Source organism: Camellia sinensis, chromosome 7, assembly GCF_055761805.1.
Source record: "Camellia sinensis isolate YWXY chromosome 7, ASM5576180v1, whole genome shotgun sequence".
In the NCBI taxonomy this organism is placed as follows: Eukaryota; Viridiplantae; Streptophyta; class Magnoliopsida; order Ericales; family Theaceae; genus Camellia; species Camellia sinensis.
The window spans coordinates 57,597,483-57,613,961 of record NC_138967.1 but is presented as its reverse complement, the minus strand read 5'-3'; the positions used below and the strand labels follow the sequence as shown (position 1 = coordinate 57,613,961).

Below are 16,479 nucleotides of genomic sequence, written 5' to 3'. Positions count from 1 at the left end.
TACTTGGCTGGATCATGGGAGTGAGGAAGTTTATTCGATAATAGCTGCGGTTCTAGGGGCTTCAGATGCCCCTTTCTGATCAGGACCTTCAGGGCCGCTGACAGAGGCATGTACAATGAGGTGAACACCCTCTGGCCCTAAGGTGGGTATTTGGCAGGTTGTGAGCTGGTTGTGTTGGATGTACCAGCGAAAGGGTCGGCGGGTGCTGACTGGGTTTGCTGATCTCTTCCAAGTGTAAGATTGGAACTGAAAGGGGTGTTTCTAGTATGACAGCCCTTTTTCCGGCTTGCCCCTTGATTCAGAATACCCTCATCCCGAGTAGCAAAAGTGTCATCCATAGTTTTTGCAACAACTGCGAGCATTTGCTGTTTATTTAATCCTTCGGCTTCAAAACCTCAACAGCCCACTGAAGATGTTCGTAAGGACCAATGCTTGACCCTACCTTGTTCTTACCACTTGCCTCCACTTTGCCAAAGGATTAACTTTCTTCCAATGTAGCTTGTCCCAAGATTGGGGAGCCTTTTGGTGTGAAATTTCTGGCATGTGATATGGTTGATGACGGAGTCAAAATTTCAAAGGCTAAATCTGCCACAGTTCTTTACAGATCTTCAATTATGCTCGCCAGTTTAGAAGTAGTGGGTTCACGAGTTTGAGATGATTGGGGTTCAGGTGCACCCATCATGCATAAGTCCATGCTTACTGGAATGAACACCTCAGGCTTGGGTAAATGGGCTGGGGTGATATATATACTGGGGTCAAACGGGTTGGCCATTGTTTGGATGAAGTTTACCTGCCTAGGTGGGGGGTTTTGATTGACATTTGGTTTTTCTGGAGGTGCTATTACCTTGTTGTCAATGAGATTTTGAATCTCATGATGTAGTTTGAAGCAAGAGTTGGTATCATGACCGTACTGCTGATAGAAGGCACAATATGTAGCCGGGTCATGCTTTGGAGGGAGAGGATCGGGTAGATACCGTTGTTCTAATGGTTTCAGATGTCCTTTCCTGAGTAGGACGCCTAGAGCTTTAGACAAAGGCATATAAAGTGGGGTGAAAACCTTCTTGCCTCGGGGTATATAGTTCAAAGTTTGGGGGTTTGGATTGGACGTACCAACAAAGGGGGTGGTTATTTTCAGAGTGGTGGTGACCATTCCGACTTCAGAAGATCTTGCAGCTGCATTACCACTGGTGGTCGCATTTGAACTGCGTGTATAACCCTTCTTAGGTGACTCCCTTTCATGGTCAATCAGACCATGTTTCATAGCGTCTTCTAGCTGTACCCCAATCTCATGGAGGTCAGCAAATATGGGGAGGGGTAAGACAATCATCATCTGCATCAACTTCGGTTGCAGATTCCGCACGACCATCCTTATCTGGTCTTTCTCAGCTGGCCTGGTGGTCATCATAGAAGCCTTGGCTCTCCAACGGGTTATAAAGTCAGAGAAGCCCTCCTTCGGCTCTTGTCTAGTTATCTCGAGATCACGAGTTGTGACCTCGATTTGCGTGTTATACGAATATTGGGTAACGAAAGCCTCGACCATCTCTTCCTAACTCCTCTTTACTGAATCTTCTAACTTAGCGTACCAGATGGCCGCAACACCCGACAAGGTCTGACCGAAGAGAGATAGCTTTTGTAATCTAGAGAGGCCCATTGGCCGTAAGATATCTGAGAACAACCGCAGATGTACCATAGGATCTCCAGAACTATCAAAACGGTCTATATGTGGCGTCTTGAACTGGTCCAGCAATGTCACTGCCGAATCTGTGTAACCATCCTCTATGTCTGGAATGGAGTTAACGCCTTGAGCCCTCTTGAATAGCTTTTCAAGCTTGCTCACTTTTAATGCAGTTAGATCCACTTCAAACTCGATAGGGGCCTCAATTGGGTAGGCTTATGCTTTGGAAGTCTGAGGTGGAGTGGGTTCCACTGGGACATCTGTATTCTCCTGAGCATTGGCAGTAGGGGCAGGAGCCCTTGGTGCAAGAATTTCTACTAGAGGTGGGTGGGACGCAGAAGATGTTCCCTGTTGTGTTTGTTGCTACTGCTGTTGAAGCCTGGCAATGAGTTCGGCCTGTTGGGCCACGACCTCAGTTTGGTGGGCGGTAACCTTAACTTCGCGGGCAGCATCCCGCTGCATGGCCTCCATAGTCTGTTGGAGCTGACGTATCATGTCTTTCATACTCATACTGACTAAATGGGGCTGATCTATCGGATATGGTGAGTTTTCTCTTTCTGAGGTGGAAACAGGAAACTAAGCCCAACTGCGCACAGGTGATGTAGATAGTGACCGCTGAACTAGAGACTGTTGAACTGGTGATCTGTGCCTGACTAGCCTTTTCTTTGCCTTGCCTTAGCAAAGGAAACACTGGTTGCCCTTGAACTGAATCTTTGAGTTAACAAAGTCTATCAACACAAGTCCAACGTACCAGGGGGGATATTGGAACCTTCTAAAGCTATGGTTCCAGGACTTCCTTACAAAAAAAGAAAACAGACAGCATCTCAGCCCACTTTCACCAGAACAAATATGAGCATAGCTGAATGACTGTACTCTTTGTTGAATTTTGCCCTAAAATCAGATACCAAACTCACAACTGATATGCACATCCTTGTACAGTTTCACTATAAAGCACATACTAGGTAATTGAGAGCCAAAACACCCCTATGATGGGGTAGGGTTACCCTATCCTAGTTTCGTCAGGAGCTAGGGGTTCACTATGCACGCATGCGGTTTCAAACAGTCCTGCATTCGGGTGAGCAACCTGTCCAAGTTTGGAATGGTCTCTATGGCTTCCGATATACAACTAGGTCGAATGGTCAAATAGGGTGCCTCGGCATAACCGAGGTCTGTGTTCCCATCATGGCAGAGCCTGTAACCGGTCAGCCTTATGGCACGCTTTTCCAAGCAAGCCTCCGACAAACCGTTCAAGAATAACAAACGGCAAACACGGTGTCCTAGGCGCACCAAAGCAAATGCAATGCAAAGAAACACATAAGTGTAAACAAAACAACATATCATGAGTTTCGAGTCAAGTTCTCTAAATCCCCAACAGAGTTGCCAGAAACTGTAGACCGCATGAAACTCTCTCCGCGCAGCCCCTCCTTTCGGAGAGGGTATGAATTGGGTTCTAGCTACTACAGTTCGGACTCCTGTCACGGTTCTGAATCTAATCTCACAAAGTGCAATGTAAGATTGATAAATCACCAAAGAGTCCAAATCTGACAATTGATTTTGGAAAATTGATTTTGAATCAAAAAGCGCTAAACATGGACTGCTTTGCCAGATTACAGAGTCGCCACCTAAATATTTTATTTTGGGAAATTTAGGAAACTCTAACTCGTGCCAAAGGCCACATGTCTGTCATCACCAAAGTTGCCTTGGCTCGGGAATTTGGGTACGAGAGGGGAAGGTCCTGAAATGAGCACCCTCGCTCGCCCGATCAAAGATCGGCCTCTACTAAACATGATATGCTATTTTTGAAAACACATGTGTTCTTGTTCCGGTTATTTAGCTAACTTACTACGTGATGCACACAACATACAAGTATAGACTAAATTGCTCGATTTGGAACAAAACATCTTATGCTTGTTTTTCGAAAATGGTTTGAATTTGCTACCCTCAAGTGGGCTTAGAAATGCGGATTTGCCACCAAACAAGGTGGGCTTAAAACATGAAGATTTGCCACTCCAAGTGGGCTTAAAACTCACATTTTGATGAATTGTTCCAATTTAAGTAATGAAGCCTTCATCCACAGGCATTCATGCAGTTAATCATTTAAGCACATAGTCTCACGGCAAGCATGCTATCATGGCAGTCACTTACACACATGCAAGGATGCTAAAGCGTAAACACTTACAGTGCACTCCCAGCCAAAACAGAAGCTAATTAGAAATCAGTGTATGATCCTAACTATGTTTAGTGCCTAATGCAACACATGCAAAAATGCAACTAAAATAGGCTCGGCTATCTAAGATAGCATATGAATGCAACACTTGATAACATGCTTTGAAACATGTATTCAAGAAAGTGTATTGAAATACAATGCAGTTTGAATGATGCGCCGAGCCCAGTGCATGCAAGACAAATGAATGATGTACGCATGCAAAGCATAAGGTATGCTAATTGAAATATGCCCTAATCTAACCACCGAAAGCGGATAAATAAAAGGAAAAAAGACGTGGGGTTAGAAGACATGCACACACACACGCACCCTTATTACATCATTTGCCCTCTCGACGAAGGGTCTAAATGAATAAGCTAAGCTAATCTAAGGTAAGCTAACTAACTAATCTAATTAAACTAATTAGACTAATTATTGCAAAACAAATTGAACAACTAGTAAACTACTTACTAATTATTACAATACTTTAACTAATTAACAAATTAATTAATTAATTACAAATTCAATGCTAACTAACAAGTAAAGCACTAAATTAAACTACTTCAGCTCTGATTGAAGATGTTGAACATGCATGCACGCATTTGGTTTCTCGCCCCGAAAAGCCTTCCGGTTTGCTCTTTAGAGGCTCTATTTGCAAGGTGTCTTCAAGATCTTTCTGCTGAACCTTACCAAATCAAGGCTGGGGAGTACACCGGTGGCCTGCCGGCCATGAGGAGCTGCTGCCGGCCACCTGCCGACCAAAGACGGGCCTCTGCTGGCCAACAATGCAAGGGTGCCGACCATCAATGTGGCACTGCCGGCCACTGGTGTGCTGTGACACCAAACTACAACAGAGCACAAAACAAAGAAAATGGAGGGTCTCCCAAGGGCATGTAGGTACTGTGCCACTCCTTATCATCTCAAAACATCAAAGGAGAGGCACTATTGGATCCAAAACCATCAATCAAGCATGCAATGCATGATGGCTAAAGATCCAACTTGCACACATTCAATAAATGCACGACAAACAAGACACTAGGACCACAGCCATATCATAAGTGATCAAAGGCAATGGAGACAAAGAGAATTGACTCATTTTCATCACTTCAAGTATGAAATGAACCAATTCATCTTGTGTTCAATATAACGTCCGATTGAACACAATGCAATGCAAATGCAACATGCTTATCTTGAGATGTTTTACTTGATCAATTCTTATTTACACATTTTATATTACCGAGTCATTCATTAACTGGTTAAGCCCAATGTGAAAGTCCTCTAATGGGAAAGATGGCCTCAGCCATAAGCACCTTGAGCATGAAAGAAGCCTCATGCTTTTGGTTAGTAGAAACCCTCAAGAGAAGGCTAAAACCATTAGGCATGAGAGCCTCAATTCCATGCTCAAGCTAACAAGGGGCTTAAGACTACTTTCAAAGAAAATGAAAGAGTGAAGCATGGAGTGCAATGGAATATATTTCAGCACTGAAATAACATGCTAAATGACTGAAAATCATGCAAACAAACCATGCACAACTTGTTAAGAGTCAAAAGCATTGAAACTAGTGAAGGACACAACACTAGAGGTATGCAATACAAAGCTCAAATGACCAAACCAGCTCAAAACAGAGCTACATCATGCCAAAACAGTGGCCTAAACATGCTGGAATTGAAGCGCAAAAGGCAAGAAAAGCATGCTCACTTATTGGTTCACAAACAAGGCATCAAAGCACAACTCTCAAAAGCAATGAAATAGTGATATATGTGAGAGTGTGACAGAGGTATATGCTCTGAAATTACATGCTAAATGATGATATGGCATGCAAACAACACAAGCAAAGCATGTTGGAGGCCTTAAAGCAATGGACTAGTGAAGGCATTTGCACTATAGCTATACAATACAAGGCTCAAAAGGCCAAGACCACTCAAAATAGTCCTAAAGCATGCTAAATCAGAGCAAAAAACATGCTGGAGTGGAGCATACACATGCTAGATTAATAGGCCAAACCATCAAGTACATTAGGCTAGTGAACAAAATTGCACTACACATGCAAGATACAAGCAACCAATGACTAAACAAGCCTAAAAAAGAGTTATAGCAGGTCCAAAAGTCACAAAAACATGCTCGAACCAAGCCTCAAAAGGGGAGAAATGCATGCTCATTTGGTAGGCCATCACCACATGCAAACAAGACAAGAGGAGAGGGGACCACCCCCTCCTCTTTAGGACCTCAAAACAAGTTTTCTACCACTGAAATTCCTTTGGAATTCAGTGGTTTTAAGGCTACAAAGAGATTGTTTGAAAAGCTTTAAAAGATGGCTCAACACTTAGCAAATAAGCAACAAAGGATGGTGGACTACCCCTAACTTCAAAGAGGCCTCAAACCATCATTTTAAACACTTAAAAATAGAGGTTTTTGTAGTTGACAACTAGGTCAAAATCAGCATGCAAAGGTAGCCAAGATTGTGTACAAAAATAAGCTTAAAAGAGGGAGATGCTCACCATTGAAGCATAACACAAGAACAGCCACTTTTCTTAGCCAAAACCACCTTTTGGTGCTCAAACAAGGTCCCAAGCTACCTCAGCCCAAAGATGATCCACTCTTGTTAAGGGTTGATAGGTTGAAGATGGTTGTATGCAAGCTTCTAGCACAAAAGCTTTAGAGAGAGAGGATTGTAGAGAGAGAGGCTCCTAAACTCTTCCTAAAATGTTCTAACCCTTGAATATAATAGATATGGCCTCCATATATAGCAAAAACAGAGCCTTGGGTCGAAAATATCTCAATAGAGACAGCTGTAACAGCTGGCACCAAAATATTTGCAAAAATCTGCTTTCTGGCATCAATGGCCGGCACTTCCTCATTGTTGGCCGACACTTGATCATCCATGGCCGGAAGGGGTTACTTTTGGATGGAATAGGGACAGCATTGGCCATTCATGGCTAGTACATGGCCCAGAAATCCCATTTATGGCCCACATCCTCCACCTCTGTTTGGACCGAAAATTTTGCTTTTAGACCCGACTTCAACTGGACATATGTACTTCATCTGGACTCCTTTGCAGGTCATTCTTGAGCCTAAATTGAATCCATAGAAGTCGTCTTTCCAATGGTGGCAGTCTCGCTTCAAAATTCCAAGTGTGCAAAAAGTTATACCTGTTTGAGTGAAGATTACTCAGTTTCGACCCTACCCGGATTCATGCTGAACTTCTTCCCCAACTTGTTTTCTTCTCTCCTCTCCCATTTTCTTCAACTCCAAACCCTTAAGAAAGGTGTTTTGAAAGATTTTTCAAAGAGTTCACCTCTCTTTCATTCATTCCCACTTTGTCCTTGCTCGGTTTACCAAAAAGCGTAACATTTAACAAAATGCGAGCCTCGGAACATCGTAGGAACTTTGTTTCAAAAATATTTTGAAAGTGAGGGTTTTAAGATCTAAAAATCTTTGGTCAAAATGGTTTTGGTCCAGAAAGGGGTATAAGGTTGGGATTTGAAGCTCCTCTTGTCGAAGAGACCGAACCTTTGCACTGCATATCTTTCACCACCAAGTAAATGATCAGTAGCGCCCAAGTCTTAAGGGCGATAAAAAATGGGGTGTCTTCACCCTAGTTTAGATGGATGATCCTTCAACCCACACTACACCAAGAGGAGCCCTAGTTCTTGATCTTTAAGATTTAGAGGGAGATGATGATGATCTTGGCCCAAAGATTGCAAGAATCAAAGAGTTTTAATGCTTGAGGAAGTTTTCTAGAGAGAAATGGGAGAAAAATAGGGTTTAGAGTGAGAGAGAAATGTGTAAAATGAGTGATACATTCAGACAAAAGAGATATAAAAAATAGAGTTTCAGCTGCCCAGTTGGTCGCACGTGTCGTGCCCTCACCGCTCGTGCGGCTCACCCCACCGCTCGAGCGGCCCACCTCCACCGCTCGTGCAGTCCACTTCCCCTGCTCGTGTGTTGATTTCAGAATTCAACCCCACGAAATTAAGCCCTCACCGCTCGTGCGGCCTTCCCCGCCGCTCGTGCGGCCCTTCTCCGCACATGTGGCCCTGGCCCAGTAGCTCAAAAAATTTTGGCTCGACTCCCGGCACTCCGAACACAACCATGCATCCTCCGAAACAAGTAAAAACTCAAAATAAAAACAAACAAGAGCGAAAATTTTGTGAAGAAGTCCTCGGAAGTAATGAATCCAAACGTTGACAGAAACACGCTTTTAAAACCTGACATTTAACAATGAGAATTCCAACATAACCTCAAAAGAGCAAAGCAAAAATATGCACTGGTCATCACAAAATGAATTTGATGAATTGTTTAATTATTTGATTCAATTGATAATGAGATAATTGAAAGAATTGAAAAGGATGTCCTGTTGCTATTGAAACATGTTTATTTATTTAAGTTAACTTGTTGTGGTTAATTAAATAAATTGGATTTAAAAGATTATGTAATAAAATCATATGGTTTTGACATGATATGATTTTACATATATGTATGAGTATTTTGGTACATGCATATCTTCTAATGTTTTTATATGAGATTGCTTGGTGAACTAGTGGTTGCTCACCTCCTGCCTGTACATGTGTACAGGGAATGCTTTTTGGATTTGAAGATCAAACAATGGGTTTTACCATTTCATAAGTGTAATGTAGTGATGGATTGTACTACTTCATTTGTTGTTTGGCTGAGTGCTATTTATTTTTTTTTTTTTTTTGTAAAAAGTAGAGTCCTCTCTTTTATTGTAAGCGTCAGGACATTTCTTTTATTTGTATGTAAATGTCATTGTTGTATAACGAGAGGGAATATGTATATTTAATTATTCATCATTTCATCCAAGGATGAAATGTTATTTATAAATGGATTTAATTAATGAATATTGGTAAGTTTGTTCGAGTAATAAAATACGGGGCGTGACAACATCCCAAAATCCTAACTCAAAAATCAAAGATAACATCAAGAAAAGACTAGAATATGCCAAAATCATATATATAGCTCAAAGAAACTCCTTACCTCAAGATTGGAGAAAAAAGATGAGAAAAGCTCCAAAATTTGATGGTGTCAAAATCCAATCTCCACCGCACACAACATAGTCCTTGATGAACTCTTTAACTTTAATGACGGCACTTGGGTCAAACCTCAAGTCGATTTAGAGAAATCAAGAATTTTTGGTGGTAGTTGGGTGTTTGTAGAGAGAAGGGAGAGGATAATAAGGTTTAGAGATAGAGATAAATATGAGAAATCAACAAATACGCTTAGCCCAAGGAGAAGGAAAAGAAAATTTTTCAGACTTAGCACATTTCCTGCACGTGCGTGCCCTCTTTCGCATGTGTAGAGCATACCTCTATCGCACGTGCGACACTCATCCCCCGCACGTGCGGTTATTTCAGTAATGACGCCCAGAAAAATTCCACTTCACCGCACATGCGGCTCACCCTCTTGCACTTGTTGCACGCCTCCCGTACGTGCTCTCCGCTTGTGCAATTATTTCAATCCCAACCCCCTGAAAACACCCCATCACTACACGTGCAACACACCTTCCTGCACGTGTGGCTCCAAACCCTACACGTGCAGTTCTACTACTCCTCTAGAATTTGCAAGCTTAACAATCCTATGACCATTCCAACTCCAACTATACCTCCGAAACAAGAAAAACTTAACTTTAGAACAAAAACGGAGATGTAAACGCATATACGACTCAGCCTCATGCACTTGTGGCACGCCTCCCGCACGTACCTTCCGCTCATGCAATTATTTCAGTCCCAACCCTCTGAAAACATCCCATCACGTGGGACACACCTTCCTGCATGTGCGGCTCCAACCCCTACACGTGCAGTTCTACTACTCCTCTAGATTTTGCAAGCTTGACAATCCTATGACCATTCCAACTCCAACTATACCTCTGAAACAATAAAAACTCAACTCTAGAAACAAAAACGGCGATGTAAATCCAAGAAAAGTTTCAAGAAACGATAGACCTAAACGATCGACGAAGCCTCAGATCAGTTTCCGACATCTCCAAAACGAGAAAGATAAATCCGATTAAAGGAGAATAAGACGAGTTATATACTCGAGCATCACAGTGGGTCTCACTGAAAAATACATATTAGAGAAATTTTATCATCATATTTTTAGAAGCAAATTTTTATTGGAACATTTTTATATAATAGTTCATAAAGATGTACAATATCTTCATTTAAAAATATATACATGTTTCCTATAATTTTCTTTATTCTCATAATTCACTTAACATGTGAATATATATCTATCTATACTATTATATAAATACAAATATTGTTAGGCATTTGATCTCTAAAGTTCAAACTTTATTTTTATAGTATTTTAAAATTAAAAATTATATAAATACACGTGACAAATGAGTTGATTTTAAAGTTTTAATTGATTCCTCGATTAATATGAAATTTTTTTAATTATCAATTTATGAACTATTTATGACATATATTATCTATATCTATATTTTATTTTTATAATTTCAAATTAATTTTTTTTATATAGAAAGTCAAAAAAAAAAAAAAAGAAGAAGAAGAAGTTATATCCATATCAGTACCGAACTTGAAATTTAAAAAGATTTAAAAAAAATGTAATTGTATTCAAAAGTAATTCCACTAATTATTTTAGTCTAAAATTTGAATATATTTATTTTAAGAAAAATTAGTGAAACATCCCTCTTCAACTTTGTATAATAGGAGAGGCCAAAGTTGTTTTCTTTTTTTTTTTTTTTTTTTTTTTTTTTTAAGAATTAGGTAAGGTCCCTTGATGAAATTTCTATAGAGAAATTTCAAATTTTCTCTGTGAAATTAGATAAATTTTTCTGTGAAAATTGAAAATTTTCTGTGTCGGGGCCGAAATTTCTCTAAATCTGGTGAAATTTCTCTGAGTCGAATTTTCTTTGTGAGATGTTAAGGGATTTTAACGATTATGAAAATATTTTATGCCATTTATTTTATAAAATCTTAATATCATGAACCTTAAAAAAATTCCCAATCAAAATTTTTTAAAATTAAAATGACATAAAATACATCTAGCCATATCTAACTTTTTTTTTTTTTTTTTAGAGAGAATAAGCAATTACACAGAAGAAGACGCCTCAGACATCACCAACGCCATTAAAGAGGAAGGAACCTCCTCCATCCAAATACGTAGCGACTCAAAATCAAAGGCTAGCCTACTTAAACAATGAGCCACCGAATTGCCATCTCGACAAACATGCGAAACCGCTGAAGAAAGGAACCTCAACAGGAGCGCTTGAGCCACACCTACAAAATGACCATAGCAAGATAAGTTATCCGCCTTACCTTGAATTGCAGCCACCACATTTTGAGAATCACCTTCAAGATGAATATGTCCCAATCCCAAATCACAACCCAGTTGAAGAGCTTTTATCGCACCCATAGCTTCCACACAATCAACATCCTCCATATTCTGGATCTGCTCAACCATAGACGCAATAACTTCCCCACGACAGTCCTGAATAATAATGCCAACACCAGCACTGGCATGGGCCTTCCTAACAGAGCCATCAAAATTCAGTTTGAAGACACCCATATCTAACTTTAAAAAAAAAAGAAAAGAAAAAAAAGCACCGTCTATAGAGAGAATTTCAAAAGAAAATATTAACATGTCTTTAGCTGTATCCAATTTTAAAAAGGAAATCGAAGGGAAATTTTAAGCATATATAATTTGAAAATTTTAAAAAGTTTGAAAAAAAATCCAGAAAAGATAAAAATGAGCAAAAAATACTGAATTTTTTTGGGGCTTGTTTTAACTTTTTCAATTTTCTTTCATAAAATTTTCTAATTTTTACTTTTATATATATACATATGTATATATATATACCTCTACACAAGATGGACTAGAAAAATAAAATTTTTTGATATAATTAAAAAAATTTTAAAAAAAAGAGATAACTTATTGTAAAAACATTTTAAATTAATTAAAAAATAAATTTATCGATTATTGTTTAACCCCGTGCATAGCACAAGTAATACGCTAGTTTAATCATGAAAGAAATCCCAACACATATTCATGAGAATTTGAAAAATTCAACGAAAATCTTATCAATGTGGATATTCAAAAACGAAAAATTTTATATCCAACAATATATGACAAACATAACAAATGAAGGGAAGAAAAAAAAAAATACAATATAAAGTGGAAAGACATACATGTAGGTAAAAAGAGTCAAATCCAAAAGCTTTTTAATTAACGATGTAATTCGTCAAAATCCGAGTCTGACAAGGATCCATTCGATCTTGCATCAAAATTGGAAACAAGATCATCATCAATATCTGAAGGAAAAATGCTCAATCCGCCAATTGTCAAGTCATCATCAACAGAGAAGATGTTACAACAATAAAAGTCGATCACAGGTAACTCAGCACCAATCTCAAAATGATTCTCCCAAGCCTCCTGTAGTTGTAATGCAGAATGCAGGCTCCTTACCACATTGTCTATCGAGGGTCGTCGGTTGTCCTGATCAAGTAGACAACTTAATGCAATATCAACAAATTCCTTCAAGCATTTTGGTGCTATTTTCCCAATCAAATTTGGATCAATGACTTGATCAATGGTTTTCATACCACTCATGAACCAATGGACTAAGGACGTACGATCCCCATCTAGGTTATAATAATATGGTTTCTTAGCACATAATACTGACAATAACACCATACCAAATGAATATACATCAGATTTTGTTGTTAATTTTCCGTGCATAACATACTCTGGTGCCACATATCCGATACCACCGTAAGGCTTTGAAAATGTTGTTACAGTCGTAATGTCATTGTACATTGATTCGGAAAACCCGAAATGAACAAGTTTTGCAACCCAATTCTCATCCAACAGAATATTAGTTGGATTTATGTCACTGTGGATGACTCTTTGCTTCGCATTCTCATGGAGATGTTGTAGTCCTCGTGCTGCACCAATGCAAATCTTGAGTCGTTCTTTCCACCTAAGTGAGTCGTTTGTATTGAATAAATGATCTTCCAAGGACCCATTCTCCATGTAATCATACACGCCGATTAACTCTGATTTCTCATTGCAAAATCCAAACAGAGAGACTATGTGGGGGTGATTCTCAAGTAGGGAGTGTACCTTAATGTTAGCCCTAACCTCTTCCCAATGATACAATGACAGTGCATCGATCTTGTTGATCATGACAATACTAGTTCCCCCATCTATGCAACCTTTGTACACCTTCTTAAGCCTACCCCAACCGATCAAAAGTTCCGTATCGAAATCATTTGTAGCCGCTCGAATCTCAGCAAGTGAAAATTGACGTTGTGGTCGGGTAGCACCATCCGAAAGTGGTTCCGAAAACAAATCCTTAGACAGTCCATTCTTAGAACCGCTGTCCTTTCTTTCCCCCCACCAATGATTCATACCTTTTGGCACAATTGCAATACCCTTAAACATCTTTCCAATCATTCCTTCCGACCTTCCTTTACGTTGTGACACCAATGCAAGATCAAGAGTCCCCACCACTTCACCCATTGTAGGCCTTTTCTTTGGACTAGTATCTAAACAATTGTAGGCAACTTCTACAAAGTACTTTAGACACTGTGGTGTTATTTGTCCACTCAATGAGGGATCAATGATTCGATCAACCTTTCCTTTTTTGATGTGTTGTTGACCCCAAAGGATTAAACTAATTTCCTCTTCCTTGAGACTTGTATCCACTGGTGGCCTCCCACAGAGCACTTCCAACAACACCACACCAAAAGCATACACATCAGATTTCTTAGTTAGTCTGTGGGTATAAAAATAATCTGGATCTAAATACCCAAATGTACCTTTGACTTTTGTACTAACATGGGTTGCTGAATGGCTTGTAGTGCCTTTGGACAGCCCAAAATCTGAAATCTTGGCTACCCAATTCTCATCCAACAGAATGTTTGTGGTCTTCACATCTCGGTGTATGAAACTTTGATTGGTACCAGTATGAAGGTAGTCTAACCCTCGTGCTGCACCGATGCAAATGTTGAGCCTCCGCTCCCATGTGAGATGAAAACTAGTAATTTCAGTTTGGTTTCTACTTCTTTTATAGAGATGATCGGCTAGGGTCCCACGAGCCATATATTCGTAAACAAGGATCATTTCCTGGCAGTCGCTGCATTGGCCGATCAGAGGAACAAGATGAGTGTGCCGGAGCTTAGACAACATCTTGACCTCATTCCAGAACTCCTCTGCGCCTTGATTGGACTCTGCCTTCAACCGCTTTATAGCGACAGTTGTAGCACCGTCGTCGGTGAACCCCTTATATACCTTACCAAATCCGCCAATCCCAATAACTAATTCTTCATCAAAATTGTTGGTCATTGATTGTGTCTCATCTAGTGAAAAGCAACGGCATGAATACTCAGATTCAATCACAGCGCTTGAAATTGCATCATCAGCACTTAAACCAGACATATCTTTGATATTTGGGAGCCTAAATATATCAAAGAATATACCAGTAACACTAGAAGATGATCAAAGATGAGTTTTTGAGAGATGAGAAAGACAGGGTGGACTCTGACTGATTGAAACGGGAGTTAATTTAAAGTAGCGGTCAATTTAGCACGCCAATAGAGAACACTCGGTGTGATTTCAGTGTGGACCCCATCTCACTGACCTTACAGCGTGGCTGCGGGGCCTTGTTTGGTTCATCGGAAAAGAAAAACAGACAAAGGAAAACAAGTAGCCGGCATGACTTTTACGACTAGCTATTTGTTTGGTTAGAATTTTTAAAATTTTAATTTGTACTATTTTAGTTTGAGGGTTCAAGTCATAAATTTAATTTTTAATTTTATTTAGAAATACTTTCATGTGCTAAATTTTTAAGGAGAAATTACAGCACAGTTGAAATAAAAAAAAAAAAAATACGAAAAAAATGCGAGATATAATTGATTATGTGATGGGATACAAGTGAAATGTTATGGAAGTTCAAGAGTGACCTGCACCCCTCCATGTTTGGTAAAAGAAAAAGTTTTTGTCCCATTGGAATGTAATTACTCCAATTTTTTGTTAAATAAATTTATTTTGTATTAAAATAATTTAAAATCTCATAATTTGAGTTTTATAGATTCGTTTTTAATAAAATTGATATATGTATATTTTTTATTTTTTTGTTAATATTTTTCAAATAAGATTATGAGCTAAAATTTATCAGTGAAACTGAAATTTCTCTATAAAATTTCACTTTGAACTCTGTATTGAAATTTTTCTATGAAAATGTTGAGAAATCTTAACTATTATAAAAATATTATATGTCATTTATTTTATAAAATCTTAATATCAGGACTTTAAACTAAAACCCTTTGAAAAAATACATGAAATAAAAGCAAAAAAAATATATATCATTCAAAACAGACTACTTAATGTAAAATTATGACATGTTGAAATTTTAAAATCATAAATGATTTGTTTTTTATTTTAAGCTTCAAGTACCTATTTGTCCAAATCATGGCAACAAATAAATAAATTAAAATAATTTGAACAAATAACTAATAATACTGGGATAGATAAATTAAAATAATTTGGATATAGATATGTTAAAATATGGGGAGATAGATTAAAATAATTTAGATAGATAAATAAAAAGAGTTTGACTTCCCTTAAGTTAGGATCTCAACTTGAGAGAGTGTTTAGATTTGGTAGATCTATTTTAAAATGATCTCAACAGTTAAAAAAATGACCAAAATTATGAATATTTTAAGTCCAAATAGTGAATATAAAAATTAATATCCATTAACAACACTGGAATTTATCAACATACAAGCAACATAAGTAATTATACAAAATTCAGTCACTTAAAAATATATATGATCAAATACATTTCATGTAGTTTATTTATTTATTTATTTTTATTTTCAACTAGAAAAAAAGACACTTCGTTGGGGGTGTCATAGCATCCGTGTGCCTTAACCTCTGGTAATCAGTTGCTGGTTAGATTTAATCAGACCCAAAAGAAGGAACCCACCAACGAGACAAGAGAGGAATGCACCAACCCCCAGAACAGGAAGCAGAGTCACGATCGAAGTACAACACAATCAACTTCACCATTTAAAAAACGGCCGCTAGTCACATCCCAAAAATTGAGCTCTACTTAACTGTGTAGAAGGAACCTTTCTACCTCACCACTAACCCCGGTGGCACATTTAATGTAGTTTGAATGGGGTTATCGATTGAGGTTGCCCATGTGCAATCTGCAATATAATTGTCACCTATAGTGTAATGCATTTGAAGCAAGAGTGCAGGACCCAACCTTTTTTTGAGGCAAAAATATGTTCTTGTCAAATTTTATTATGCCTGTTGCTTAACAATAATACAATAAGAAGGATGAAACAACGAGAAAAAAAAATGTCAATTAAATTAAAATTCATGACAAAATTTTTAGAAGCATTTGAGAAATGTTTAAAAAAAACTTTTAAATTCACTCTGTTTGGTTGAGTTTTCAAATTTCTTTTCTAACATTTTTTTAGAAACTAGTTAAACAAGTTGTGAAAATTGAGAAATACAGCTTTTTCTCCAATCATTTTTCAATACAGAGTTCTATCAAATATTTCAAGTTTATATATTTTCGTACAACTTTAGTTGCAATATTCATGGAGT

At 38.3% G+C, this 16,479-nt stretch overlaps 2 protein-coding genes across 2 annotated transcripts; both read right to left on the bottom strand.

Annotated features, from left to right (window-relative positions):
- Window positions 1-10,950: 10,950 nt before the first annotated feature.
- Window positions 10,951-11,427, bottom strand: LOC145795830 (uncharacterized). The gene has a single exon (XM_082880751.1). The coding sequence runs from the start codon at window positions 11,425-11,427 to the stop codon at window positions 10,951-10,953; it is 477 nt and encodes a 158-aa protein (XP_082736877.1).
- Window positions 11,428-11,945: 518 nt separating this feature from the next.
- Window positions 11,946-14,399, bottom strand: LOC114292036 (uncharacterized). The gene is made up of 2 exons (XM_028235944.2): window positions 13,680-14,399; window positions 11,946-13,586 (listed from the first exon to the last, which is right to left on the bottom strand). Exons 1-2 carry the CDS (start codon window positions 14,296-14,298, stop codon window positions 12,085-12,087), a joined length of 2,121 nt encoding a protein of 706 aa, XP_028091745.2. The 5' UTR covers window positions 14,299-14,399; the 3' UTR covers window positions 11,946-12,084.
- Window positions 14,400-16,479: the final 2,080 nt, after the last annotated feature.

Coding starts and splice junctions, on each gene's coding strand:
- LOC145795830 (XM_082880751.1), bottom strand. CDS start 11,427: ATGGGTGTCTTCAAACTGAATTTTGATGGCTCTGTTAGGAAGGCCCAT.
- LOC114292036 (XM_028235944.2), bottom strand. CDS start 14,298: ATGTCTGGTTTAAGTGCTGATGATGCAATTTCAAGCGCTGTGATTGAA. Junction 13,587..13,679: donor TGTTAGTACAAAAGTCAAAG/GTACATTTGGGT, acceptor TGTTGTTGGAAG/TGCTCTGTGGGAGGCCACCA.